This window comes from Melopsittacus undulatus, chromosome 6, assembly GCF_012275295.1.
Source record: "Melopsittacus undulatus isolate bMelUnd1 chromosome 6, bMelUnd1.mat.Z, whole genome shotgun sequence".
NCBI lineage: Eukaryota > Metazoa > Chordata > Aves > Psittaciformes > Psittaculidae > Melopsittacus > Melopsittacus undulatus.
Genome location: NC_047532.1, coordinates 55,724,484 through 55,750,077, shown reverse-complemented (window position 1 = coordinate 55,750,077; position 25,594 = coordinate 55,724,484). Strand labels below are relative to the sequence as shown.

Sequence of the window (25,594 nt, the reverse complement as noted above, 5' to 3'; positions counted from 1 at the left end):
CTTGCATCTGAAAGAGTTACACAAACATATACCAAATGCAACAGAAGTGCAAATCTGTCATCTCCATATGTGGATATAATGCCACCACTGCTTCCAATTACTTTTCTGAAATTATCTAGAATGGAAGTATCCAATAACCTGTTCAGAATTTATTACCAGCAGTAAGATTGAAAACACTACTTTCATAATGATGCCTGAGAAAAGTAAAACATGAATAACATGCAGTAACAAGTGATTCCAAATATAAGGAGAATGCTAGAGTAAGGTATCTCTCCATCACTGTTCCTTCCTTCCAAGAACTTCCAAAACTTGCTGCAAGGGGTAGGGTGTGCATGTATGGCTTTTTGCTGAAGAGCAAAGGGAAGAGACATAGTATCTTTCAACCGCTAAGAAGCCATAAGTTGTCGTCACAGCCAACAGAACTGGATTCCTCAGCAAGGAACTGGTTTAGCATCTTAATGTTTCACTACTATCTTTGATGAGGTGATATCTGAACATATTCTGAGCATTGGTACAACCATAAGTTTAGTCCACATATGCTTGGCTCTGAAGTGAACCCTATGTCACATGATACAGCTGTCACTTCATTTTAAACCCAACATTTTAGATTATCTCACTTCAGAATAACTCATAATTTCTTTGAAGCATGCCATATCCATTGCACGTAATATAAAAAGTCCAGCTAGTCATCTATTCAAGCTTTAGCAACATTTAGCAACAAATGGCATAAGTTAGAAAACAAGTACTGAACAGTTATCTATTAATTTGAAGATACAGTATTACAAAGCTACAGGCATTGCCAAAGCTCAGCAGGGCACATCTTATACTTCATCACTAAAGACACACACACAAGAAATCCCCGTGCTCATTACAGTTCTAAGAGGATGCTTTATTAGGAGGACAAGATATTGCACATTAAAGGGAGAGCTTTAGATGGACAAGCAGTTGCATGCAAGGAGAAAATCTAAGCCTAAGCTGACATTTAGGCATAACTTTTAGCCCCCTTCAGATTTTCCAGATATAAAGAACCCACTCAACAAAAAAGAATTAAAAGCAAGCTGACCCAGAGGTCCAATTGCTTTGTTCAATTCACAAACATCTCAAGTAGCCAAATAAATTAATTATCTTATTTTCTATATTCAGTAACAGCATTATTAAGACAAAAAAAAAAAAACAACAAAAATCTTGAGATTTGAACCCTAAGAAGTTCATTAGTTACATTTTTGCTTTAACAGTTATTAAGAATTGCATTTCTTAAACAAACAAAACTCCAGCTTAAACTCCAGGAGTTTCACGTGCTTGTTTTTAACACTGGAAATTTATTTCCTGCTCATCCATTTCCCCTCAACTTGTGGGTACCAGGAGTCCATTTCTAAATGCTTTATTTCCTCTTTCATGTTTCAAAGCATGACTTTTTATAGAGGTACTAGAGACCTACTTTCTTTCATGGATGAGACAGTAAACTTTAAAAATACAAGACTAGGCATGCAGAGTATCACACAAATTATTATACCCATGACCAGCTGCTCACTGGTTTAAAACTCAGCTGTACAAGCCTCTCTAATGGGTAAACAAAGCAAAGTTTCTCTGTTAGACTGACTGCTTCCTTAGAAGGGCTATTAGATCAAAACACACAAAATGCCTAATCATAGACCATCTAGCCTTCATGTGTCAGCAAGAGCACTCACACAATTATTATCTGGAGACTAACCTGGATTAAATTTAATTTCTGCCCCCTTTTTTTTTTCCTTCCCCTCTGGGTTACTTTGAACTTGGCTCTATTTCTCAGACCAATTCACTGCTTGGTTGACACTTGTGCTACCACAGAGAGAAGGCAGTGCAAGGCAGTGCTGCTGACTTCTGCCAGCTTAGCTGCTTAAGGAGCCACAGTCTTAAATGTCTAGTGGGACCACTACTTCTAATTCTAGCAGGGACAGAATGCCACCATGGCAGTTGGACTTGCATTAATCTCTCCAGTCTGGCAGCTGAGATGCAATTACAGCAACCACACTGTTGACACCTAGAAGAGAAATCAGAATTTGCTTCATGAAAGACTAAGCCACTAAGAACTGCTCAGTGTAACTGTAGTTTGGATCCCATCAAGTGACCTGAATACAAAAGTTTTTGGAAGTGTTTCTCATAAATCCCTGCATAAGTCTGGAAATTACATAAATTAACAGCCTATAAACTGTGGTGTCAAAGCTACTGAGTATGGCTTGCATAACTGGTCTCATTTTTACAGTGTCTTCAATGTAATTAGACACAAATAATTCCATGGTGGTTCACAAGAAACACTGTGAATTGATAGTGGTCTGATCCTACCAAAAGTTCAGACACCAGTGGTCTAAACCAAGTAGCTAGTTAACTTACTTCACACAAGCCAAACAACAAAAAATCTCCAAATCCTACAACACATCTGCCGGAAAGGCTGAGAACACAGATATTATGAGGTTACAGCTGTTGCTCTGCAGCAGTAGAGTTAGGCTAGTATATCTGTTTCTCTGTTCCCTACAGAAGAGCAATGCAACTTGTGTCTCTGGCTAACTATTACTTACAACTGCTTGGGAAAAATCAACTTGCAGCAAGGAAACCATCACAATTGTCTAATTGTTCTCAGCAGAGAAGACTTTTCAAGAATTTGAAAACTTAACTTCTTATCCAAATATTTTTCTTCTTCAGTCTAGCTATCAGTATTCACCCCTCACCCAGAAAAAGCAAATAAATCTAAAATGAGCTTCTGAAAGCTTGAGCCAAGTAGTAAAATAGCACATTTCTAGTTTTAAACAGAACACAATGTAGAATCAGTCTTACAATAAATCTGTCCATAAGTTTACTTCAACAAAAAGGGTTTTTTTTTTCTCAAACTAAAAATCAGGATATTGGTTCAATACTTAAATTCTTATCATAGCTATGAAAGCTAAACAAAATAATCCCTGATTATAGACTAAAGTAGAAGGGTGGGGTTTTGTTTGAGAAATCTGCAGATTCTTCTGATTGTCCATCGGGCTTGATTTTGATCAGTACCTCAAACATTCACTACCTGTTACTTAACAATAAGTTGTTGTTTTTTTTTTTTTCTCTTGGGCTTAAAAGAGATTCATTGAATCCTTCTGTTAGGACACTAAAAGCAAACGGCTGCTTGTTTTTAATTCAGAAGAATTCAGAAGAAATTCAGAAGAAAGGAGAATGAAAAGCTGTCTTGCACTGCAAGCAATACATACCATACCAGAAAATTCAACAGGTACAAAGCCTCCTTTTCTAGAAGTTTTCTAAAAATAAGCATTTAACCTTATACAAGGATTTAGCCAACAGAAATGCTGTCTCTGATTGTTTATTATGAGAAGACCAGTTTGCATTAGGTCCAGTGCAGGAAGAAGCCTCAGCTCGAAGCAGCTGAGGAGCAATGAACCACCATAGTTCAACAAGGCTGGCAGGGAACACAGAGGGAGCCTAGATTTGGACCTCACTGATTTTCCTGTAGCAGAGCAAAGATCCAGGAAATTAAAAGTAGCCCGGATAAACTAAACCAGTAAGCACATAACCTCTATTTTACATACAGATTAAAAAAACTTGGAGAAGCTACCTCTTTCTATCTCATCGCATGAGCCCGCAAGACCCAGCCACGCTGCGACCCCCCAGTCTCCCCAGGTGGCACACACAGGCCAAGAGCCAATACAAGGCCGCACCGCGGACCCGCTGCTCTTCCGACGCGGGGCAGGGGCACCGGGCGGGGTTCTGGGAACCTTCCCGAAGGGACCAGCGATACCTCCCTGACCTACCGCGCTGCCAACAGCACAGTGGAAGGGTATCGCCCTCCCCGACGTGCAGGGCACCAGTGGAGCGGCCACTGGACACCCCACCGGGACACAGCACCCAGGCGGAGAAGGAGCGCACAGCCCCGGTGAGCTCCCGAGGGGCCCTACCGGGAGGTGGCAGCCAGACCACCCGCCCACCCAGCTCCCTACAAGGCAACAGGAGACAACAGGAGTCACGACCCCCCTCCCCGCTTCCCAGGCGGTCCCCCACAACTTCAGGGCAACTTCTTCCTCCACCCCGCGCCCGTTTCTTCCCCGGGCGAACGGCCGCCCGCCTCCCGCCATGGCCCCGCCGCTCACCCCCAGATGACATAGTTGGTCTTGACATTCTTGGGCCAGGAAAACTCGCCGAAAATCACCTCATCCCCCTTCACCACAATCTCCTTCTTCTGCGTGTTGTACTGCCGCAGCACGCTCAGCACGTCCGCCATTTTCGCACCGCAGCCACCGGCCGCTGCCGCTCCGGCTCCTCCACTTAGCTGCGCGAGGACCCCTCCGACAGGACCCGGGCTGCCCACCGCGAACGCCTGAGTAACACTACTACCTCCGCCGCCTCCAGGGGGCGACGCAGAACCGGGTGCCGTGGAGCGACGCGACCCCGCCCTCAGGGTGGCACCCAGCTGATTTGGTTAAGGCTTTAGCCGCACCGTTTCTGAGGCTGCTGTCTGAGCCCGGCTTAGAGTGGTGGGGTTCTCCACGAGCGCAAAGAGAGTCAAAGACATCGATGGCACAGGCTCTCCCAAAGCCATTGCCAACCGGACACTCTGCACGCCGGGCCTACACCGGCCCTCCGATGGGCAGCGGGAGCGTAACGGCCGCTGGGCGACGTCGCCCCTCACTATCATGGTGCCCCTGCGCGGCAGCATCGTCACGGCCTTAGCGCCTGTGGGTGCACCCGTATCCTCGTGAGGGGGATTGCGAGGGGCGCAGGGGGTCACAACCGGTTCGTGGCCGGTGGTGTCGTGCTGGCCCGGTATGGGCAGAATCCACACCGCACCGCGGTGTCGGGCAGGCGCAGAAAGCAGCACTCCTGTTCGGCGTCACGTTAGCAGTTGCAGCCCAGGTGCCCGCCTGTGCCACCCGCACCCCGGCTAGGCAGCTCTTGGCCGGTAACACCGGGCCAGCAGCGCCTCGAAACAATCGGGCAGGAGCTTCTGCAAGAAGGCAGTGTACGCACTTCAGACTGCAGGTCAGAAAAAAAAACACCTCAAACGTGTGTACAAAGGGGAGGATATAAAAGAGGAAAATAGCTGCTTTATCAAACACAAAGGCACAGTTTAATTCTGACAAGAGTAAGCCGTTAAAACACCACACAACAAACTGATTAAGAAAATATATCGGCTCTGCACCCTCACTGGAAGGACCCGTCGGCCTCTGGGCGTGCCCCTGCCAGAGGCACCTCAGGACGCCGGCAGCCTGCCGGGCAGCCCTACGCTCCCTAAGAGGCGGTGCGGGGACCTCCGAGCGGCGTCGGATCGCCGTGAGGACTAAGGAAAAGGCCCGCCCCTTCCTCTTGGCGGCCATGGCCCTCCAGGGGGCGTTGCGACGGATGGTGCCGGGGCTTGGTTGTGGCCAGGTCGCTCAGTCCGTCAGTCGGTAGGTGCGATCGGGAGCCGCGGGGCCGGAACTGTCTGCCGCAACATTGGGCCTGGTACTGATCCTGTTTTAAGTCTTTTTGGCGTTTGAACGCTTGCTCTCGGTGGAGCAGCCTTTCTGCATCGGAACGGCAGGCACCAGGGCCGCCTGGGCTTTGTCGGGCCGGGGAGGCGGCCGGTATCGGGGCGCGCAGGCCTCTGAGGAGCACGTCTGTTGAACTCACTCCACTCATGAAAACGAGAGTGCCTTTCCCGTAGAGTTGGGTGGTGAGGCTGAGCACAGCCCGGTGCCGGATTTGGCACTTGTGTCTGTATTATGGGGGGTGGGGGGAAGTTTTTGTCTTACTGAAACAGCAGTTTTGGTTATTTTTATAGTTTGCACCATCCATCTCTCCATTTTTCTCTTCCTGCAGGCATGTGAGAACTAGCATGACTGTGGGTACTGCAGCTGCAGAAAAATGACACATAATGCAGAAATTACATTGCTTGTTAAAACAGTACAAAGTCAACCTTTAATTCGTGAAATATAAAATATGTCATTTGTTTGAAAGCTCAAGTATCTGACTTTATCTCTTTAGTTTTAGAATGGGGAATGATCAGACTACTGTGGGATTGTCTAATGATGCCACTGTGAATCAAATACAGGTAACATCATTAATGCAATTATTTTTTTTCAACATTTCTGAAAGCCATAGTTACTTAAAAGCTCTTCTGATTTACACAAAGAAATTCTGTAAACAGTTTTACATGTTCAACCTAATTCTTATGTTTAGTAATACTGCCAGCATTACTTATTTATCCACAGCCCTGGAACTTGATCTTCCTAGGCTGCCTCCATTTTACATCTTTTGCAGACCTGTATTTAAATTCAGTACTGCTATCAATACTGGGGACCAAGTCTCAGAAAATGACTGTCATTAAGTAAAGTTTAAACATCTAAAGAGTAAGTTGTTTTTTAGAGTAAACTTCCTGATAATAAACCATGGCCTGAAATGGCTGAATTTACAGTAAAGAAAGAAAGTGTGGTTGGTCCCAAGTTCAATCCTTGGACTTCAGCTTAGTGGCCTCCTCAGCGTAAACCACTGCTCTTCATAGCCAGTTTATAAGAAAATTGCAAGATCATTAATTTAAGAGAAAGAACACTCTGTAGAGCATTAAGTACAATTTCCACAGAGGTGGAAAAAAGAAATAAACCTTTTGTCATTCTCGTTGCCACCAGCACATCCTGCTTACTTGATGGACAGGGAAAGTTGTACTAAATAGTTCAAGGAGATACAGCTTGTTTGGCAAATTGTAGGAGGTCTGTGACTGCAGAGCTAAAGTGGGCTCAGGATTGGCACCATTGCATGAAAGTAATAACACATGCCTCACAATCATTCTCCCTTTTGGAGTCAAGTCCAGGTCAGACACAGCTTCACAAGTGCCAGCAGTGCTGCTCATAGCAATTGTTAATGTCAACTCTTGCCGCAGCCAGGTGGAGGGGAGAAAACACCGATACGATGTAGGTTCACAAAATGCTCCGTTTATTGATTACAAGGCTGCTCTTAATATACTGTCTTACACGCGATCACGCATTACTTGATTGGCTGCTTTGCTTTGCCCACGAGGGATACATGCTCCCCTTTACCTCTCCTGATTGGTTTCACACCTTCGCTTCAGCTTAGCGTTACATCATGCTTCTGCAATTACTGACATCTTGTTATTGCATTCCTGTTTTGCTGATCTTGACACTTCTTCTTCTTTTAACCTGGGGTCATAAGTTCACTTTCTCACAGCTTGCTGTAGGCCTGTTCAAGCGCCCATGCTCGACCCCCAGCAAACTCTCCTCTGTTTCTCTGCTCCCACAAGATCATTGCATTCCTGAAAATGAGGTACTGCTCAGTTTTAACTGATTCCTGGTACTCTACTCAAAGAAAAGAGCATGCCTTTAACTGAAAAGCTCACGCGGAGCAAGAGAAGTCACTTTTATGTTCCTTGTAGCTCTGCAAACTGCTAAAGTTGCATCTCACTGCTTATTGCACTTGTGCAGACACTCTTTGGGATCTGGCCAAGTGCTTTTGAACTTTTTGAGGTGAAAAGCCTGACTTTCTTAGTAGTCAGGTAGGAAGCAACTTTTCTTCTGAAGTATGAGATACATCCCTAAAAGAGGTGTTAGACCACCACAGAGGCTTCAAAACAGATGTAGGGTGGATATGTTTTACACTCACCATACAGAAGATGCCATCTTAACAGATGCCTTAATAGAGGAAATTGTTGTTCCGCTCCTTGTTTTTAAAGAGTAATAGTTCATTCCTCACCTTAAGATTCTTGTGGCTCTAGATTAGAATTAAGGGAAATTTAGAAGCTTAACTAGCTTTTCACTTTACCTTAAAAAGTGAGAAAAAAGTACAATGTTTTGGAAAACAATTCAAAATAGCCAGCCATTCTGTAGCATGGCTGAGAACTCCTCAGTTGTTCCTGTTTAAAAATACTCCAGAAAGCCTGTTACAGAATAATTTTCCATTATTTGTTACTGTAATAGCAGACTTATAACTTCTGCATTTGTTTTCATGACTGCTTGATACTGTTGAAATACACTGACTTAAAAACAAAACACGCTGACTTCAACACTCTTTTGAGCATACAGGAGATTATTTCAGACAACTGTGTGGTGATTTTCTCCAAAACAACATGCTCCTACTGCAGAATGGCAAAAAAGCTTTTTGAGAGTATAAATGTGAATTATACAGCTGTGGAACTGGACATGAATACAAATGGAAGTCAAATCCAAGACATTCTTGAGCAGATGACCGGTGGCAGAACCGTAAGTATATATTCTTGCATGTAACAAGTAAGAACTTACACTACACTTGTTTCTCATGAGTTATGACCATATCAAGTTCTTTGCTTTTTCAAGACACGTAAACTTGGGATACAAGAGCATAAATTAAATACAGGGTACTGCAGAAAGGTTCTGTACTGTCTCTGCCTATTGAGACCCTCCTCTGAGGGTGCCACTTTGAGATACCAAAGTCAGTTTTCATTTGTATAGGTGCATATAAACCTTGTAATTTCTTAATTTTATATAGTTTCACTTGACTCAGTTATTTTAATACAATCTCCCATATACTGACTTTATGCCCCTTTTGAGGGGTATGTGAACAGTTTCCTATCTCTGTAAATATTACAGAAATGTATGAATTGTACAGTAGTATTAAATATGCATATGTAAAAACTCAACTGTTGTGTGTATACTACAGTCCATGTGGGGTCGCTTAGGTTTTTATCTTTTATCCAAGTAACTTAACACAATTTTCATTTTCTTTATAGGTCCCAAGAGTGTTTGTCAATGGGTCTTTCGTTGGAGGTGCTACAGATACTCAAAGGCTTCATGAGGAAGGCAAACTGCTGCCTTTAATTCATCAATGTCAGGTGAAAAGTGAAACCCGCTCAGCCACTTAGCTTAGTCTTCCTTTGTATAAATAGAATTTTAAGCAACTTAAAAGATCACAGATACATGCTACATCAGCTGGAATCAACAACTTCAAGCCATGGATTTCCGAATCATAGACCATTTTCTGACACAGATGCTTTATTGACTTGACAGATTACATGCCTCAGCTTTCCTGCAGCCAAAATGGTGATCAAAACCACTGCGTAACTCTTGGGGCTCTAAGTGTAACAAAGTGATGTCATTTTATTGCTGTAGAATGCTGATGCTATGTTTCAGAGAAGCGTTAATTGTACAAGAGGAATCCTGTATTTTTTCTGCTGCAAATTAGTTTGCATTTTAGCCTTGTTCCAATGATCAGCTTAAGGGTTCTTTTAAAGTAAATTATTCTCTGAATGTTAAATTGTAGTAATGATGAAAGTATGAAGCAAAATAAGTTTGCAGTGATACTGTGTATGCATGTCTGCCTCTTCCATATCAACATCTGATCATCTAGCTATGAAATTTTATGTCCAGTTGCGAGAAAAGGGAATAAAGATTCTCGCAGTGTTTGAGGAGTAGGTAATGTCTTTCATCTTTTTTCTGCGCTATGAAGTATCAGTCTATACAGTCATTCAGAAATATGACAAAATACAGCTTCTAGGGGAGCCAGACAGCTCACTGTCACTAAACTCTGCAACCATAACTTGCGTTATGATCAATCCAACGCTATTATGAAACTTAAGACCAAGTAAAATAAGTCTAATATGCATAGAGTTTATTTAGTTCTTGAATTCTACAGTCAGAATGCCATCTACTAGTGATTTGCACTTGCAGTTAAAATGCCTAAAATATATTAAATTCAACAGTTTTAGTACAATGTAAATCCAATACCAAGACTCTTGGTTATTTCAAGTTCATATACAAGTAGAAAATTATATCCAATTCTTCAGTAAAGGGGACCATCACATTACTGCAGGTGGACAGTTTAGAATAAAAACATTAGTCAGTGAATTTTTACTCACTTCCTGTAAGACTCCTGGTTTTACTATTGCTTTCAGCACTGTATGCACCTAAGCTTTTCTCCCCATAGGGAGAAAAAAGGTCACATTTATCTTCAATTCCAGATAACTATGACTGTAAAAGTATCATTTGAATTTGACAGCTTCATTTTTGTGATGGGGTTTGAAAGAAGTTTAAACCACATAATTTGTAGTCTTTAGTATACAGTTGGCTGTACTGTGTGTCTTAACATGTTAATCAGCCAATTAAACATGTAAATGTTGGTTTTATCACTGTGGTTTACTGTATTTTCTTAGTTTCATCATTGCCTTATTAAAATTTTGTTTACAAGGATACACTCCGTATGGTGAACACATACAAATGTGCCTCTCTCCCTAAATATATACTTAATAAAGCAATTTATTTTGCACCTATGGCAGTAACTAAGTATTCTTTTTCTCTGTGTAGAATTCTTCGGCCAGTTAATGTTTTCTCAGATTAACAGTAATTTTCCACCTGAAACCTGGTAAGTCCATCATGTAAAAATAATTGTATACAAAGGTTTTTTTCAAAGACCTTTTCATTCTGCTCCCTGTTAAAGGAAACAAAACAAACAATACACAGAATCCCACAAACCAGAAAGTCCCAAAATAGTAGTCTAAAATAACCCTTTGAGTTCTAAGTTTCAGAAGTCCCAGGGCATTGTCACTTAAGCCAACACTCTATTCCAGCTGATGAGAAAGGATGCTGTATGCCTGCAAATCCAAGTGAGTGCCCACTTGTTAAAGAAGGTATGTCCTAAGGCACTCAAAGGATTAATTATGTTTCTTTTTAGGCATATTAAGGCTCCACATCCAAGTAGTTTCATTTCTCATTAATTTTGTAACAATTCATAGAAAGCTGAAGACAGTGGCTTCATTATTGGTTGGCATAATATGGCAGTTACAGTGTGGTCCTACTCCAGAAAAAGCTAAAAAAAAAGGGGGAGACAATAAAAAATAGTAATCTAAAATTCCTGTGGATTTTGTTGAGCATTATCTCCAGGACAAAGCTGTTCATCTTAAAATAATGTTTGTCTGGGATCTGAATGTTAAAACTTACTTACTAAAAGAATCTGTACTTAAGACAAAGCTGCTCATCCACTTTACATGCCATGCTCCTAAAGAAGCCTGAAAAGGTGGAAACATCAAATCATTGAACAAAGCAAGCACAGCTGTGAATGTACCCATCTGTTGCCTCTTCAGAGAATTATTTTTAAAGAGTAGAACTGCACTTTTATAGGAGAACGTAAGAGGAAAAACGTTTTATTTGTAACTAGTTGTGCTTAGGAAGCTTGTAACATTAGGAAAACAGGTATTTATATTCATTATTTGTTAATGAAACATTCGCAAAATTCTCAATATACCACGTATAAATGCAAATATATGTATTTAAACTCAGAATGAATACCTAAAGAAACCACACCTTACAGTATCAAAATTATAAATCCCAATGTAAGCACGTATTTAAAGACACCAAACTGTCTGCTGAAATTAGCTGATCTTACATCTTAGCTCAGAGCACCACTGTCCTTGTGTTTTACTTTTCCCCTTGTAACTCTGACTCAGCAAATCTGTACACTGTACTGGACCATAACATAAATCCCAGCAATAAAGTTATTAAACCATCTTACTTCCAGTGTGTTTGTCTACTGTGAGCTATAGCAAGTAGCAAAACAACCCCATAAACTAAGTAAATGCTTAAAAAAAAAAAAAGATGAAAAGCAAAAGCAAGACAAGTGATTCTTTCCCTTGGTTTACTTCTACAGCCCACTGTTGAAGATTTTCTCTTTTACTGCAAAGAAGCTGCCTATTTATCTGCAATATTAATTGCAATGTTTCCCTAATTCTGCATATAACAGAATGGAACTAACTCTAGAAAAAAGCTTTAAATTTGAAAAGCCGATTGTAAGTGGTTACTTCATAAAAATAAAGCCATTCACAGGCAGATGTTGGATTCCCGCAAATAACCAAAGTATACTTTTGTTACTGATCTTTACACGTTTTACCAAAAATCTAAAGATACAGCAAATTAAATGTTTTATTAGACATTAATAGATTTATCTAATTTTTTTTTAAGTAAGATAAATACTATGACATAGGTTCTGGTGTAACTTACTTAGCTCAGCATGGTCAATGACAGCAAGGCTGTGGAAGAAGAAAGGCAAAAGAAAATGTACAACATCTTGTATGTGAAGAGAGATTCATGTGTAGGCCTGGGGCAACAAGGAGATGGGAAAGGAGGAAAAAAGCCAACCTTAGCAGACAAAATGAAGGGCGAAGCAAAAAAATAACACAAGAAACACACTAAATGGAACTGATGCAAATGCTTCTGGTATGGTGGCTGAGCCAGGTACATGATTAAGCAGCACAGCATTTTGCAACAGAGAAAAATATTCTCCTAGTGTTTTTACAGATAGAGACTTTATTAAAATACATTTCCAAAAATGCTGGTGTATTTTATAAGCCAAGAGCATATATTTCGTTGAATAGCCTTTTAAAGGCATAGTCATTTATGGTCCACAAACAACAACAATGAAAAACATAACCCCCCTAATGATTCACATTTAACCAACAGATTTGACAGTGGTTTTAAGCAGCAAGGTGTGTTAGGGACAGTTATTAGTGGCCCTCACATACTGGGCACTTAGACTGGTCCTGCTGACTTCAAGTCTACACCTACTTTTAGATAACCCTGTTTGTAAACACAGGATTGTAGGTAAGGACCCCATACTGTGCATGCGCTAGTTCCACAAGTATCCCAAACACTCCTTGCTGTAGGTCAAAAATTCCTGACATGAAATTTTATTTCTTTGAAAAATTATTCCCATCTTTATTCAATTTATTATACAATGCTGATGTATGCATTGCATGGTTTTTTTAAGAAATCTTGAGTGCTTCTTCTGCCCTCTCCACATTCTTGACTGTATCCCTTCCATGAAGAAACCTATCTTTTATGTTCATTCGTTACAGCCCTTCTTAAGATAAGAACCTTTTACCTCTGCTGTGCTTCAAACCAGGCACTGGTCTTCTTTCTTAAAGCTAAAGTGCTAGAACATTACAGTCTTAGACATAACAGTCTAATACTTAAGAATTGTTAAGGGTGTCACAGTGAAACGGCAGTCAAACTGCAAGCCTATTAGATCTGCCAGGTATCAGGAAACCTGCATTCACCCATTCTACTGTTACACTCTGTATTTAGACCTTTTTTTTAATTAAGGTTTGCAGTAAAATGAACAATTTTTAAACTTGTTCCTGTTCAGTTTTTACTGGCAAACTGCAGTGCACAATTATAGCCTCAATTTTGCTTTGTTAGTCAAGGTGTTCCTCGAATGCAAACAACACTATTAACCTGAAAGAGTCCGTGTCTCCTCTGGTGAAAGGGTAGGTTAGTTATTATACACTGAACTAATGCTTGAGCTCAGCAACTTTGTTTTACTGCTCTCTCTCTCTCTTTTTAAAAGCATTACAATAATTACTGCCTTTTTATATGGCCAGATATCATTTTAGAAATTATCAATTACCAGTCCAATAACTGAAGACTAAAATCATGACTAATTTGTGTTATGGCAAATGCGTCATGGAATTCCCTAAAATTCAGTATATAGGCAGATAAAAAAGAACCAGTCTACGGAAAAAGGAATACACATCATCTTTCTTCTATAATCCTTATTGCAAGATAACAATGAAACCAAACCAAAACCAGTAGAAACAAATGTCAGCACACTATAAAGTTTCAGCTGTCAGCATTTACTTCAGTTTTCTCTCTCTGAAAATCTTAAAGGAGAAGTAGATGACAACAAGATCTCACTGGTGCTAGTTCTACATGAGATAACCAAGCCACTCAGAATATTCTACGATTTTTTAATACAAAGATACAGTAAATATTTAGGAGCATATTATGTACTCCAGCACAGATGACCGTCTTTAACAGGGTGCATAGCTATTCAGTTTCAACAAATACAGGGAACTACATTTTCTATCAGTTCTACTGCAAAGTTCATCTCAACTTACGCTCTAGTTCAAGGAATTGTATTTTCAACTGGACTGCTTTCAAAAATACAACACTACTGTAACTGTTCATTCAATCTGTTAGTAACTAAGCTTTTGCTTCCAGTAAATTTATGCAATTAAGTGCACAAAGTTACTTGAAATACCTGTTTTAAGTTTTATTTTTATATTTAATCCAAAATATTTCCTATGACTTCACAAATACTACTCAAAACAACAAAAAAGTACTTGCAAAAGATACTTATCTATGCTATTTTCAACATTTCTAGCTTGGAAGGGAACACCTTATCAGATGTTTGACTATTGTGTAATTTCAAACACACTCCTACCAAATCCAACCCCAAAACATCAGCACATTTACTTAGAATAATTATTGACATGTATTGACCAAACAAGTTTACTTCCCGTATTCAGGGTGTTTATTTAGAAAGGATACTAAAAGTGGTTACGAATTTTTTCATAAGAAATGGCTAATCTTCAGACTCATAGTGTTATGTCTCAGCTTTTTTCAGGAACACTCGTTTTTCTTGATGTCACCTGACAAGGTGGTGGCAGTCCTGTATTTGTCAAGCTGTGTCATAAGAGCAGTGATAATTCTTAAGTCCACTGAAAGGTAACGTTCCTACCATCAGTTCTTTAAACCATGGTTTTAATGTTAGAAAAGACTTCCCTCAATGATTTATTTATTAAGGTAGCGTGTATTTAGCAGAATACCTTCAGTAACATGTAAGCCCACATTTGAGCACCAAAAAGGATATCCATCCTACAGAATGCGAGCTTTGAATTTATAATCAGTATGTGTGAGGCATAATTAAAAGTGTTACAAGTATCAAAAGTATAATATGAACTTGAATTTTACATTTAAAAGCTTGGGTTTTAGGCAGAAAAATATGGTCTTACATGTCATTTACCACAATTGGGTTATTTTCATAAATCATAATTATTCGCAAATTAACATCAAATTCACTGTTTAAAACAGCCAGAATTAGCATAAGAGGTTGACATCCGTATGTCTTAGGGAAAGTTGTAAAAGCATCACTAAAAACCTTTCCCATCTTCTAAGATTGTGACATACTAAAGAGATCTTTCATCTTCCCCCCTATACACACACATATAAAACCACAGAGAATTATATACATATACAAACACAATGCTATTAATTCCTGTTCCAAAGTGGTAAGTTTTTCACTAGCTTTATCCTTACTTACTCACATTGTATTAAACTAAAAAAAAAGAAATAAAATAAAAAAAAATCCAGTTTCAATCACTTCCCAAACAAGACTCTAAGAATATGAAAGAAGCAGCTGTACATTTCATAAAAGTTTTTAAGAATTGGTCACTATAAACTGGAGGTAGTTTTGAAAAATGTTAGCTTGAATTAGTTTAAAAAAACCAGAAGTGATAGTAATCTACAAAAAGGTTTCAAAAAATGAAATACTCTCCTGTTTGGAAGATTTTTTCTGTATCATTGAATACATTGTCTTGGAAAAAATGTAGCTTTTTGTTTCTGGTTGTTACCATTCAGCTTTCAAGAGCAGTCCAAGACACATGCAGTTGTTGATCTTTCTCACTGAAAGTGTACTGTTACTTCCTGAAGTTGTAACATGGACTGAATGTAGCTTCTAAGCCATTTCCAGGGTCTTTTTCTAGTAAGTTTTTAGAACTTCCTGTAAATCATATTAATTTAAAAATAGTGCTTCTGAAACCACACCTCAATTTACCTAAAGAGAATTACACTTTACTCCTGAAAACTAGGATGATAATCTAGATAGAAAAAGATTAGCATAAACTCTTCCACTTTCAGTTTCATCAGTATAAAATTTCACTGGACAACTTTTATACTGCGTCACAGTCACATGGTCTCATATGTGCCAGAAAATACTTTTGTAGATCTGAAGTGTAACAATGGAAACTGTCAAAACTTGGTAATTCGTTTAAAACACAAAGACAGACAAAACAGACCAAAGAAAAATCCCTGTCAGTGAAGTTGCTGTTAAACTGACATTACTAAAAGCACTAACCCCACTTTTTGTTTTTCTGCCCCATCCTAACAGTAATTCAGTATCTTCTTGCAAACAAGCCATTCCACAGCAAGGGGCAAAGGGAGGGGTGAGGCTGGAAGCGGGTAGGGGGGAATAAAAAAATCTCTCAGTACTTATAATCTATCATAAATGAAATTAATTTATATATTGTGTAACCCTGTAGCTACTTTTAGCAAACTTCCCACTGTTACTTTAAATTCTGTGCAACAGAGAAAAACAACAAAAAAAAGAGATTTCTCATCTGCTTTTCTTGTTTTCCCTTCACAAAAAGGTAACATTCTCATATGTATATAATGTGCCATATTCTAAAGAAGTATATTTGGCTGAGAGTTCCCAGGGAGCAGTCTGTTGCCAGCAATGAACCCACAGGGAAGAGCAGATGCCTAAAAAATTAGATCAAATCCAAAGCGAAGTTACGAATAACATCAAGAGCTCCTGTATCAAAGCCACATATATCCAACATGCCTCTGTCATCTGGATCAGCAATCGTAAAGCCATTTGAGGTCATTCCACAAATAATCAGCTTAGCAGGAATACCCATTTTCTAGAGGAAGGAAAAAAAAAGTGAAAAAATAATATGAGAACACACATATATAGTAACTTAAACAAGCCAGAGGACCAAATCCCGCTATCTTGCCTCCTAAACCACTGTTTGATAGAAATTAGATGTGCCATAACCAGAATTGCAGACTGTTGGCATCATACTTAACCTGCAGTATGTATATATAAATTAATGGAAATAATTGCAGTGAAGTGTACACAGCTTTTGTGCAATACTAAGATTCACAGATTATTCATAGATAGATATCAAACATGGCATTTACTATTCTGGATTTCATTCTGAGAGAGAACTTTCAATAATAATCATTGAATCCTCTCATAGGAGTCAAAGAGTATGTTTTTTTTTGGCTGAACAAATACAAGAACCGTGGCCTGAACAATTCTGCTAAATTCGAAGGTTAATCACCTGTAAGGTAAAGCAAAGCAAGTGGCATTAAGAGTACAGAACTCTGTTTTAAAGAACAAATTTAGGAATGTGAGCTAGTCTTAATTAAGAAAACAGAAACACAGTGGGCAAGTTAAAGATTTTTGGTATTCATTTCAACTGGGTGGTCATGATAAAAAGATCCATGTGTACATGCTTGCCAAAAAATATTTCTTGTGGTTTAAAAATTTTCTTAAAATCATAAAAGATGGTTTGCTGATTAAACCAGAGTTTCTAATTGCAATGTGCTTGAAGAAGGTATTTTTCTTAGTCCTATTTTAAAATTATGAAGATACAGAGCTTAAGAGTAGCCCATTTAGATCATAATGAGCTGCCTTCACAAGATGCTATCACCTCATCTTATTGAGGCCTTCCCTACAGGCTTATCTTCATTAATTCATTTAAACTTTGTGGTATGTACTGCAGACATCAAAGTTCAATTTAATTCTGTGAGTCAAATTATCTTCTGTAAGGACTATTCAATCTATTACAGAAGGCAGAAACTCATATATTCTCTGAAAACCAAACAGATTTTCATTGATATAGCAGTACACTGAGCAGGGTGGAGTAATTATTAATCCTTTTAGCATTTCAGAAGTTTTAAATAAATGCAATTAGTACAAAATGCACACCTAATTCCGCCTAACTGCAGGATATTTCAGTTTTAAGCAACATATAATTATTTACTGAAAAAAGCCACAATTAGTTCAGTTTTTAAGACATTTTTAGAACTGGTATTTATTTTGTACCGTGTTCATCAATTATAAACAGTCAGAAGCATATTTACCTCTCTGTACTCTTTAAGAGCTGTTGCAGGATGCATATTTCCAGCAAAAGTCTCGTTATCGGTAAATACAATGAAGACATCAGCAGCTGTCTGTGTTTTTTGAGCCCATATCATTGGAAGGGAACAATCAGTGGTACCCACTGGAATCTTAAAATAACAGTAAAAAAAAACCAAACAAACAACCAAACATAGAACACAGAATAACATAATAAGTAGTAAACTATGGAAAAATTATTTTTATGGAAGCTCCATGTTTTATCACATACAGAGGCTTCTTTGTTAAACAACAGTTCCCTTACTAGTTTTGCCTAGGGTTTTTTGGTTTTGCTTGTTTGCTTGTCTTTTTACATATGCCTTTCAACCTAATTCCTTGTGACTTAACACTGCCATTCTAGATTACAATATGTAATATCCAGCAGTTGAAATAATAACATTTGCTGGACTGTCTCCAAATAAAAGAGAAAAAAAAATCCCATGTTTTACTATACAAATATGGACTAAACACAGTATACAACTGAATATAAAGAAAATACACTGTAACTGCTGAGGCATCTAAACTGTGATGCTAGCAACAGCTATTTCCTAATGTTTTTTGTTTGATTTGGTTTGTTTTACATACTTCATACATTTTCACTAATACTTGAGGCAACGTCATATCAGTCGTCACTGGACAGGGCACCATTTCATGCGAAAAGGCGACTATATGGGAATCCTTCTCAGTACGTGCCACAACCTGAGAAAGGGGAAGACAAAAATTAGTTACATTATTCAGAATTTTTACTGTCTGAATCAAGCATTCCTACAACATGACACATCCTTTTGCATTCAAGTCACCATGGCTTCTCAGACGCATTAATGCTTCACTAGTCACTGTAAATGTAATACTGCAAATAAACACTGTAAAAATCAAAGGTGAAGAACTCCTCTAATTACTATAAATATACTTCCATATTCCTTCTCTCCCCTGACATAAAACAGTAAACACTTTTAAACAGCAAAAAAATTCAAATCCTTTATAATATAAATACACAAGAAGCTTTAGAATATCAAATTGATGGGAAAGTGATTGTGAGACAAAGGATATATTGATAACTCAAATGCACACAAGAATTATCCCAAAATTTCTTAATCCACTCTGTGTTATTCTATGAGTGCTTTTGAAACAATAAATAAATAGAATGTATTTTCAGCTAAGATACGCGAAAAAGCAGCCTTGACCAATTTCATTTAGACTAGAAATCAACTTCATTTTGATCTTCCTGAATTTGGTTGCCACTGGCTTTAAGCATCTGGTCTATCAGTGAGACAAAAGGTCACATTTTTTGTACTCAAATATATTATAGGTAAGTTTCCTTCTGAAATCTAAGCAGCTTTAGATCACCTTTGTATCAAAAGAGCAGCTCAAGCTGCAAATAATTATAAATAAAAGAAGTTTAATGCCTTACCATACACATTGCTGCTGCAACTGTGCTAGCATTGAGTACACTGCCCAAAACTTTTTGTGTCATTGATGCACTGACATCAATTGCAAGTAAGAAGCGTTTTCCTGTTGGTTCAACCGTCTAGAAGAAAAAATAAAAAGAGAATATAGGTACACATAGTCAGTATATTCATTTCTTCTTTCTTCTGCTTTCAACCTGGAAATGGGTCTTTTCTTAATTTTTCCGGGGTAACATTAGCAAAACAATGTGGCAAAAGCTGAATGTATCATAAAATTTTTGATTCTTTTTTCAGTAAAATTCCAAGTCCTAAGATTTTTGTTATAAAGTTTCAAAATTGTTTCCACCCAAGAAACTTTTCTTGATCCTTTCTGAGGCTTTCAGAACACAGTGATTTCTTAAAAGCGTTAACAAATTGAATAATCGTATTACCTGGAATGTTTTGTAAAACGAGGCATCTAAGGCTTCTAAAATGTCTTCATCAGGACGCCACCAAAGCTTTCCTCTGCTTCCATGCCCAGTTTTATAGCTTTCTAATGCAACCAAGACATGGAATGGATGTATTCTACCCTACAGGTAAAAGAAATCCACTGGCAGTTTTTGAAAATCTGAACTCCATGAAAAAAAAGTAACAAACTAAAAATAAGATACTACTACAAATATCTGGTTTATTATATTGTTCCTTTAGATTTGTTAAGTTTGAAGAGTTCTGGCAGTATTTACACAGCTGTTTCATGAACTGATACTTGTCAGTTACTGGTAATGGATATTATGCACTTTCCAGAATCCAGTATCCTCCAATGAATTCCAAGTGTTATCTTACGCCATAACCAGAAGCTTGCTACAGTGCCAATTTAAGAAAAGATCCTAGTTGTCAATATACTTAATTTGTAGAATAGTTTCAGAAACAGAGAGGGGAGGGGAATCAAATCAGAAATTATAAATACAAGTTTTAAAATTCAGCTGCAAGTATTCTGCTGCAGGTTTTCTTAAAGAATAAACTGCACATTTACTCAAAGGAACATCCCTTTTGTTTTGTGAAGAGGTTGCCTGAAGAACTACAGTTTAGGCTGGCACTGATTACAGAAACATTCTTACCTTTTTTAGCAGCTTCTCATTTCTCAGTCTTTCACATACTATTGCCACTTCTGAACCTCGTGGTTCAAGCACTGAATTTGCTGTCAACTTTCCTAAATTTCTCAGCAATACAGAAATGGACATTTCCTTCAGCAATGCCTTCCAAACCTATGAACAAACAAAGAGAATGAAAAAAAAAAAAGAGGTAAGATTCCAAAACTACAAGAACTTACATCTGTACATTAAATAAGTGTATTTTTAAATAATAAGCATACAATTTAAATGAAGATATTTATTACTTTAAATTAAGTACTTGGGTAAATAACTTGAAAAACAATGTAAGGACTATTTTTTATGGAAATGTAGACTTAAGACTCTGAAAAGTGTTATTCTGAAGAGATTACAAAGCCAATGAAATTTACCTACCTCTTTAGATTTCAGGTGGTTTGTCAGGAGATGTTCTCTGACTAGACCATATTCCTCTATTAAATGAGTAACTTCCAATTCATCTTTTGTGCGTTTTACTTTCTCCACAGCTTCCAGATACTTTAAGAGTTTTTCAGTCTCAGCAGAAACTGCTTTGTCTTTATAAGCTTCTTGGACATCTTTCCACCCTTTGGTAATATATTTAGTGACTATACCAATTCCTATTGAAAATAAAAATATTTTCCAAGCAGGATTACCATCTTTATACTGGCATTTAGCAATTCTAGCAAGCTAATGAGTTAGCAGGTTCCATTCTCAGACCTGCCAACCAGCTATAAAAAAAGTCAGTCACAGAGAACTTAGAGCAGTAGTTTTAGTGACTGTTTTAGTATTATTCTCCTTAAATGGAGCCTAATGTATTTGAAATCAACAGATCTTCCCAAAAGTATTATTTGATAATTTGTAAGCAAATCAGAACGAACTGAGAGAACTGTCTTATTTTCTCTTCTCTCCACATACAGAAGAAAAACAAGAAATAAACTCAGTTTAACTTGAAGATAATCAAGTCAATTTCTGATATGACCACTCATGGTTTTTAAAGTTAAATTTACAGGATATCATCACTAAGAAATCATCACTACTTGGGTTTCCTAAACTAAATACTTTTACAGTAAATATATAAGGTTTAAAACACAGTATTTTCAGATAAATAAAAATGTATTACCTTCACTGGCAGGTTTTAGGTGGGACAACCTCAGAAGATCTTTATGAGACCAACCACTTCTTTGCTTATATTTTGTAACTGCTAAAGCAACAGCCATGCCATTTTTTCCATTGTACCAATCTGCAACAGCTTTCCTCAGTCCACGGCCCCAAATACCACATTTCATGCCCTTCTTCAGATCTTTTTTAAATTGGATGAAAGTAAAGAGATGGGTTGGTATGCAACACACCTCAGGAACAGCTTTAAATGCTGCTTGTTTTGTTTTTGCATCAGAACACTGTGAGCAAATTGCAAGAGCAAAAAGTAGGGGCTCCTGTTTTGCTGCTCTGCCTTCTTGACTGAAGGTCTTTATTTCTTGAACAACTTCACAACCTCTACCCTCTTCAATCAGTCTTACTAAAGCTTCTGCATCTCCATAGCCCAGCTTCTGCTCCTTGATGTAATAAGTACCACCTTCTGAACCAAAACATAAGAAACGCTGGAGTCGATTCATATCGGTGACATGCCACACATAATCACTCTCAGAGTTTGGCACCTGCTTTTCATTCAGGAGTTGTTTTTCCTCGTCCTCCATTGTCTACACTTCCAAGAAGTCTGTTGGAAGAATCATAAAACCCATTAAGAACACTGTGAAAATCTGATGACTCTTCTCCTGTGAGTTCTTAGCAAAGTAAATATATCTTATCTATACACTTGCAATTTTTCCTTCATAAATTTAATAAAAGTATACTCTTAAGTGTGCAATAACACATATTAGGGGAAAACAAAAAACAAAAAAAAATCTCGAGTTACAATGGTGACAAATATATTTCCTTAAAAATAACTTGGAAACTACTTAACCGCAATAAGTGGCACACAGAAAAAACATGGTTGCTGTTATGCCCCGTTGCCACTAATAAGTGTTGCCACCACTTTCTTTGGTAGATTTTTGGATTGTATACTAAATTGCTCAAAAATCAGATCTTGCCCTACTCTGTTTTGGTGGAACTGGTAATACCAACCAACTGAAGAAACACAATGCTAAAACAAAGAACTAAAATACTGAAAAACTGTTTAGTCAGAAAGCTTTGTACAGCTTAAATATGGTGGGTTTCAGTGAGGCTTAAACAGCTTTTTAACAACTGACAGCAGCTCAAGAAAAAAATATTACAGGCTCAAATAGCTGCTGTTAAATGACAACCAAGAAAACAACACAGACAAACACAAAAATTCACAGTCTTTCAGGTCTTTATATTTATACACTTTTGAGTTCCAAGAGAGTTCAGCTGTAATATTTGTAGGCAACAACACTGCTCTTCCTTGGAGACGATATACCATGGTAAAATTCAAGCTGTAACATTTAAACTGAAATAAAGGGAGGTGAAATGAAATCAGCATGGTAAGGGGAAGAAAATTCATCATCACTATCTCCAAAACATTAATATGACAAGAATAAATTCAGTGTTTTCAGTTCTCAAACAGTAAAAAACAAGCCCTGACAAAATAGCACCAAGGGGTCCTATTTAAACATAAAAAGCACCAATAATCCACTCCATCAAACCACATACAGACCTTAAAATAGGGATACACTAAAGTCTGAGCACACAGAAATGTCAATCCAAAAAAATCTACCTAACAATTTTTAAGCATTGAAGCTATCTACTTCTGAGATGCTTGTTTGGAAACTGAATACAAAAGCCATTTTGCTTCATAAGCTATCACAAATAGATGTCAGTAATGTAGACAGAATCTCCTCCCAGTTTAAGTAACATGCTGATTTGGAAACTTCCCTACTTTCCCTGTGATACAGAATTTCCCTTTCATTGCGAAATGTACCCTTCCTCTGTTCTTGCCTATCTGCAGTGATCCAGAATTATATAATAAATGATAATCAGTGTTCCCACTATATTCTATATGCTGCTAGAATCATAAAAATAGAAGCCATATATTGATGGCTTTAAATGCAGATTTTAGTTAAAAATTAGCTACAAAATATCTTTCATTGCATTATTCTGAGCACCAGTGTTCAGCTCTTCTTCTTAGTGCTTAAATATTCTAATCATGTTTCCCTGCAAACCTATTTAAATACACACCATGGTTGAGCCGACTTTTTCACTGACATCTGACACATGCAAATAAACTGAAAATAACGAAGGTGGTCTTTGCTGTGCATGAATACCATATCAGTACATTTTAATGTTTAAATACATTTTATTTCAATACATTTCAATTTGCTGGTTTCATTAAACTGTAGGTAATGTTTCATACTACATATACAAAACCCAGACAAAAAATCCTGACATCACAGTCTGCATCCATTAGTTTATCAGACAAAAAAAAAGGTACATGCAAGATACTGGAAAACACCACTATCTTGAAGCAAACATAAGAATTGGGGAGCATAAAAGATCTTACAAAGCTATGGTTACAACAAAATACACCTACAGTACAGAAGAGCTCCGACAATGCAAGTCCTCATATTCCACAACTTAAGTATCACTATATAAACAGGAATGTTTGGAGAACATTTTGCAAATTCCAAACGGTATGCTCACTGGTATGATGACAGTACAGGAGGTACCAGACTACCTGAACCAGGCACTTGATCAAAAATAAATCTACTATACACTTGCTTAAGAAATCATTGACTGGAGGGAAAACGCAACTTTGCAGACATAGAACAAAACTATGAGGAAAAAGCATCTAAAGTTCATACCCGAAGACCTTTGAATTAGCTATTAGTTTCTATACGAAAACAAGTAACCATGAAGCCGGCGAATGAGCCCAAGTGATGCGCCCTTAAATCCCCTCAAGGGGCTTACACCGCCCAGGTGCCAAGCAGGAAGTGGCTATCTAGGGTGCTTCTTCGCATTCCTTAAACAGCCGCGTCAAATCCGCAATCCCGCTGAGGCTCGCCCGCTCCCTCCACCCTCAGAGCTAGCCGGGCGGCGCGACTTGCCTGAGAGGACGCGGCCTCGCAGGGGCCGCGGGGCAGGACTCGCGCAAGCCAGCGCAGCTTCCTCCGCCGAGCAGTAGCGCAGCCCCAGGGAGCTGCGGCGGGGGCCGGGCGAGGAGAAGGGCGCCGGGGACGGAGAGCGGCGGCAAAAACCTTTTCCGGGCGCTGGGCACAGACAGGGCGAGTCGCTCCGGCCACCGACAGCTCCGCGTTACCCACAGCCCGATCCCTCCCCACCGGCGCCCTGACAGCATCCCCGGGACCCGGATGGGGCCGCGCCCACCGCCCCCGACGGCCGCACCCCAGTGCCCGGATGGAGCCGCGACGCCGACCCGGAACCGTCTCCTTCCGCGGCGTAGGGGATTCCTTCTACCCGCCGCCCATCCGCCGCCACAGGAGCAGAGCCACAGGGTGAAGGCGCGGCACGAGGTGATGTGGCTCCTCCAGGGGCCCTACCACTGCCGGCAACGAGCGGCTGACCCGGATCCAATTCCAACCTCCACTTCCTCCTCCCGCCCCACCTCACCATAGCGATGACAGGCGCGGCGTGGGCCGCGGGGCCTGCCGGGAAGGGAGCGGCGTGTTTCGGCCTCGCAGTTTAACCGGCCGGCGGTGGTGCCGGGCCTAAGGGAGTGTGTTGGTTATTGCCATGTCGGGAGGGAGTAGCGCCGGCGAGTGGTGCCTCATGGAGAGCGATCCGGGCGTGTTTACGGAGCTTATCAAAGGCTTTGGTGAGGGAAAAGCAGGACCGGGGTCGGGCACTGGGGTCGCGTTGGTGGGCAGGCGGTGGTGCTCTGTTCCCGCGGCCCCGTTGGTGGCTGCGGATGTTCCCGCGCGGGTACAGGACCAGCCCGCCCGCTCGCCCGGTTCAGCGGAGTGCTCCTTCTTTCCCTGACTAGGGGTACGGGGAGCCGGTAGGCTGAACCCAGCCGCTGCGTGGCTGCGGTCCGGCCGGGGACGGCAGGGGGACACAAGGAACGGTGGAGGTTGGCTGGGGCCGAGGCCGTGCTCTGATAGCCTGGCGGTGCGTGGATGCGAACGAGAGTGAACGCGACTCTTGTGATCTCTGTGCGCTTTCCCCGGCTGCGACAGTACTCGCAGCGCCTGGCACTTCCCGCCTCGCAGCGCCGTCCTCCGGCGTTACTACCGTCAGCGGCCGCCCTTTTGGCTGAGGAGGCTGTCAGCGTCGCCTGTGGTCCCGGTTTCCGGGCAGTTGGTGGCCAGTGGCGGGACGCGCTGTGCAGTGAAGACCCTCCTGTCGCGTAGGGCACGTGAACGCTTCTGCTGGGCAGCTTGATATAAGTAAATG

At 39.8% G+C, this 25,594-nt stretch overlaps 4 protein-coding genes across 5 annotated transcripts in view; 2 read left to right on the top strand and 2 right to left on the bottom strand.

Moving 5' to 3' along the window:
- The window catches only part of CDC73 (cell division cycle 73), a 110,894-nt gene extending 106,574 nt beyond the window's left edge, over window positions 1–4,320 (bottom strand). Inside the window, exon 1 of the mRNA XM_005142888.3 lies at window positions 4,116–4,320. Within this exon, the coding sequence (XP_005142945.1) occupies window positions 4,116–4,246 (131 nt within the window). The 5' untranslated portion in view covers window positions 4,247–4,320. The remainder of the gene's footprint in view (window positions 1–4,115) is intronic.
- Window positions 4,321–5,298: 978 nt separating this feature from the next.
- GLRX2 (glutaredoxin 2) lies at window positions 5,299–10,261 on the top strand. Of its 2 annotated transcripts, none has more exons than XM_031043522.2 (4): window positions 5,299–5,411; window positions 5,989–6,055; window positions 8,037–8,213; window positions 8,720–10,261. In XM_031043522.2, the coding sequence occupies exons 1-4, from the start codon at window positions 5,338–5,340 to the stop codon at window positions 8,849–8,851; spliced, it is 450 nt and encodes a 149-aa protein (XP_030899382.1). In that variant the 5' UTR covers window positions 5,299–5,337; the 3' UTR covers window positions 8,852–10,261. The 2 variants fall into 2 exon arrangements, with proteins under 2 accessions (XP_030899382.1, XP_005142946.1); XM_005142889.4 differs by having other exon boundaries at window positions 5,357–5,466.
- An 847-nt stretch (window positions 10,262–11,108) lies between these two features.
- RO60 (Ro60, Y RNA binding protein) lies at window positions 11,109–24,792 on the bottom strand. The gene is made up of 9 exons (XM_005142890.3): window positions 24,289–24,792; window positions 21,351–21,944; window positions 20,627–20,847; window positions 20,222–20,368; window positions 19,556–19,693; window positions 19,130–19,246; window positions 18,304–18,417; window positions 17,685–17,831; window positions 11,109–16,456 (listed from the first exon to the last, which is right to left on the bottom strand). The coding sequence occupies exons 2-9, from the start codon at window positions 21,922–21,924 to the stop codon at window positions 16,304–16,306; spliced, it is 1,611 nt and encodes a 536-aa protein (XP_005142947.2). The 5' UTR covers window positions 21,925–21,944; window positions 24,289–24,792; the 3' UTR covers window positions 11,109–16,303.
- Window positions 24,290–25,594, top strand: part of UCHL5 (ubiquitin C-terminal hydrolase L5) — an 18,981-nt gene continuing 17,676 nt past the window's right edge. Inside the window, exon 1 of the mRNA XM_005142891.3 lies at window positions 24,290–25,016. Coding sequence (XP_005142948.1) covers window positions 24,935–25,016 — 82 coding nt within the window. The 5' untranslated portion in view covers window positions 24,290–24,934. The remainder of the gene's footprint in view (window positions 25,017–25,594) is intronic.

What these genes read in the sequence shown, in the direction of transcription:
- GLRX2 (XM_031043522.2), top strand. Translation starts at nt 5,338, where the DNA reads ATGGCCCTCCAGGGGGCGTTGCGACGGATGGTGCCGGGGCTTGGTTGT. An exon ending in GTCGCTCAGTCCGTCAGTCG is followed by an intron (nt 5,412 to 5,988) that starts GTAGGTGCGATC and finishes TTATCTCTTTAG; the next exon opens with TTTTAGAATGGGGAATGATC. An exon ending in AGATGACCGGTGGCAGAACC is followed by an intron (nt 8,214 to 8,719) that starts GTAAGTATATAT and finishes TTTTCTTTATAG; the next exon opens with GTCCCAAGAGTGTTTGTCAA.
- RO60 (XM_005142890.3), bottom strand. Translation starts at nt 21,924, where the DNA reads ATGGAGGACGAGGAAAAACAACTCCTGAATGAAAAGCAGGTGCCAAAC. An exon ending in CCTAAAACCTGCCAGTGAAG is followed by an intron (nt 20,848 to 21,350) that starts GTAATACATTTT and finishes TATTTTCAATAG; the next exon opens with GAATTGGTATAGTCACTAAA. An exon ending in TATTAGTGAAAATGTATGAA is followed by an intron (nt 17,832 to 18,303) that starts GTATGTAAAACA and finishes TGTTATTTTAAG; the next exon opens with ATTCCAGTGGGTACCACTGA.